The following is a 1,731-nucleotide window of genomic DNA, read 5'->3' on the forward strand; positions in this document are numbered from 1 at the left end:
AATAATCATAATATCAATAAGAATGATAATCTGATAATCATAATATCAATAAGAATGATAACAATGTCAATATAAATGTTATTAGAAAGAAAAACAATTTTTTCCGCAAATTCAAGGAATGGGGAAATCGGGTGTGGTCACTAGGGCCAACTGATTGACTGCTTGGTGGCTGAGCACACATGGAACCATCTGTAAGTAAGAAAACTCACAAATATCTAAAGGGGACAGTACATAAACTCACAGACATTGGGTTAAAAAATATGGAAAGTAACATTTTTTTTTTTATAAAGGCACAAACACACTCACACTCACACATGCATGCACACATATTGTAAAATTTTATATCAACATGCACAATATATTAATATCTCAGGTTATCTTTATAATAAAAAAATGTATTATCATATCTATACAAAGTCATATTCTTCTCTTAAATACATAATATGGGCTGAATGTCAAAAATGGGAGCCAAAATTTTTATCAAGGTAAAATAGAGAAGTCTGTCTTTTCTGATATAAAAAATTTAAAAGTTCCATTGCATACTTTATCTTATATAATTGAATGCTGTGAAATATATCTCATTTATAACTGAGAATCTCGTTGAATTAATATACTTCCAATGAATATTGTGGGTATCCTATCTTATAATCTCAAGTAAAATAATAAGTATAATTTCTGAAGATAAAAATAAAGAAATACTATTCAAAAGTGTACTAGATTTTGTACCCTTGTACCAAATCTAAATATCACAAAGTTCATCAATAACCACAGACAGAACAACTGCAAAGCTATATGTGCCCAATTTATTGTTTACTCTTTATAAAAAAAAAAAAAAAAAAAATCTTATCTATGAGTTTCTCAAACATTCTAAAATGGTTGGTAATACTTCAGTCTCCCTATAAGCCACAATTCCTCCTGCATTGCTCCATTGTAAGCTGGCTTTTGGTGAATCAACATTTGGCTTGTGGTATTTTATCTGAATACTTTTCAACATATCTTCCGATATATGCTGAAATGCAGAAAAGTAATATCATTAATGCATTAATCAGTGAGGGTAAATCATTATCAGTACTGAAATACTGATTGCTTATGAACATCAAATATGTCCAAGTGACATGCATAAAATCAACCACAAAGTAATTTCTGTTTTGTTATATTTAGAAAAATTTTAATACCTATTACGTACATTATCTTCAGCAGAGCTTAATAACTGTCTGTAGACAACTACACCACCTCCCAAGGCTTGCAGCAAACCATGAGGTGCTGCTGTGTCCCACCGGAAAGTTGAACCCTAACAGATAAGCAATGATTTTTTGTATCATATATGTGTTAACTAAAATTTCATATATGAAACAATTTACCAAAGAAAATCTAAAAACATAAAACTTACTTTGGAGCAAACATATGCTACCACCTGTCCAAGTGCAACAACAAGAAGTTTGTATCCAGCACCAGAAGCATAAACAATGTCAAACTTCTTTCCAAGCATTTCCTGTACTTTTACATCTTCACTGGACGACATCACTATTACTGGACGAGTAGCATCAGAGGCAAGTTTATGGCTCTGCATATTATGGACTCTAACATCATTATAACTGACACTCCAGTAAATTTGCCCATGCCAACTAAAGCAACAATGCATTGAAAATCAAAATTAATACCTTAATCACTCTATTCATCAGGCTCTTAATATATATATTATGAGATTTCAAGAAAAATCAAAATATAATA

At 30.7% G+C, this 1,731-nt stretch overlaps 2 protein-coding genes across 2 annotated transcripts in view; both read right to left on the reverse strand.

The window, feature by feature from the left end:
- LOC119580970 (venom protein 302-like) overlaps window positions 1-1,731 on the reverse strand; it is a 43,886-nt gene that overhangs the window by 27,437 nt on the left and 14,718 nt on the right. The window lies entirely within an intron of this gene.
- On the reverse strand, window positions 814-1,621 carry LOC119580969 (inositol polyphosphate 1-phosphatase-like). The gene is made up of 3 exons (XM_037929217.1): window positions 1,391-1,621; window positions 1,187-1,291; window positions 814-1,009 (listed from the first exon to the last, which is right to left on the reverse strand). The coding sequence occupies exons 1-3, from the start codon at window positions 1,568-1,570 to the stop codon at window positions 848-850; spliced, it is 447 nt and encodes a 148-aa protein (XP_037785145.1). The 5' UTR covers window positions 1,571-1,621; the 3' UTR covers window positions 814-847.

This window comes from Penaeus monodon, chromosome 14 (genome assembly GCF_015228065.2).
Source record: "Penaeus monodon isolate SGIC_2016 chromosome 14, NSTDA_Pmon_1, whole genome shotgun sequence".
NCBI lineage: Eukaryota > Metazoa > Arthropoda > Malacostraca > Decapoda > Penaeidae > Penaeus > Penaeus monodon.

Coding starts and splice junctions, on each gene's coding strand:
- LOC119580969 (XM_037929217.1), bottom strand. CDS start 1,570: ATGCAGAGCCATAAACTTGCCTCTGATGCTACTCGTCCAGTAATAGTG. Junction 1,292..1,390: donor TAGCATATGTTTGCTCCAAA/GTAAGTTTTATG, acceptor CTTATCTGTTAG/GGTTCAACTTTCCGGTGGGA. Junction 1,010..1,186: donor TAAGCTCTGCTGAAGATAAT/GTACGTAATAGG, acceptor TCTGCATTTCAG/CATATATCGGAAGATATGTT.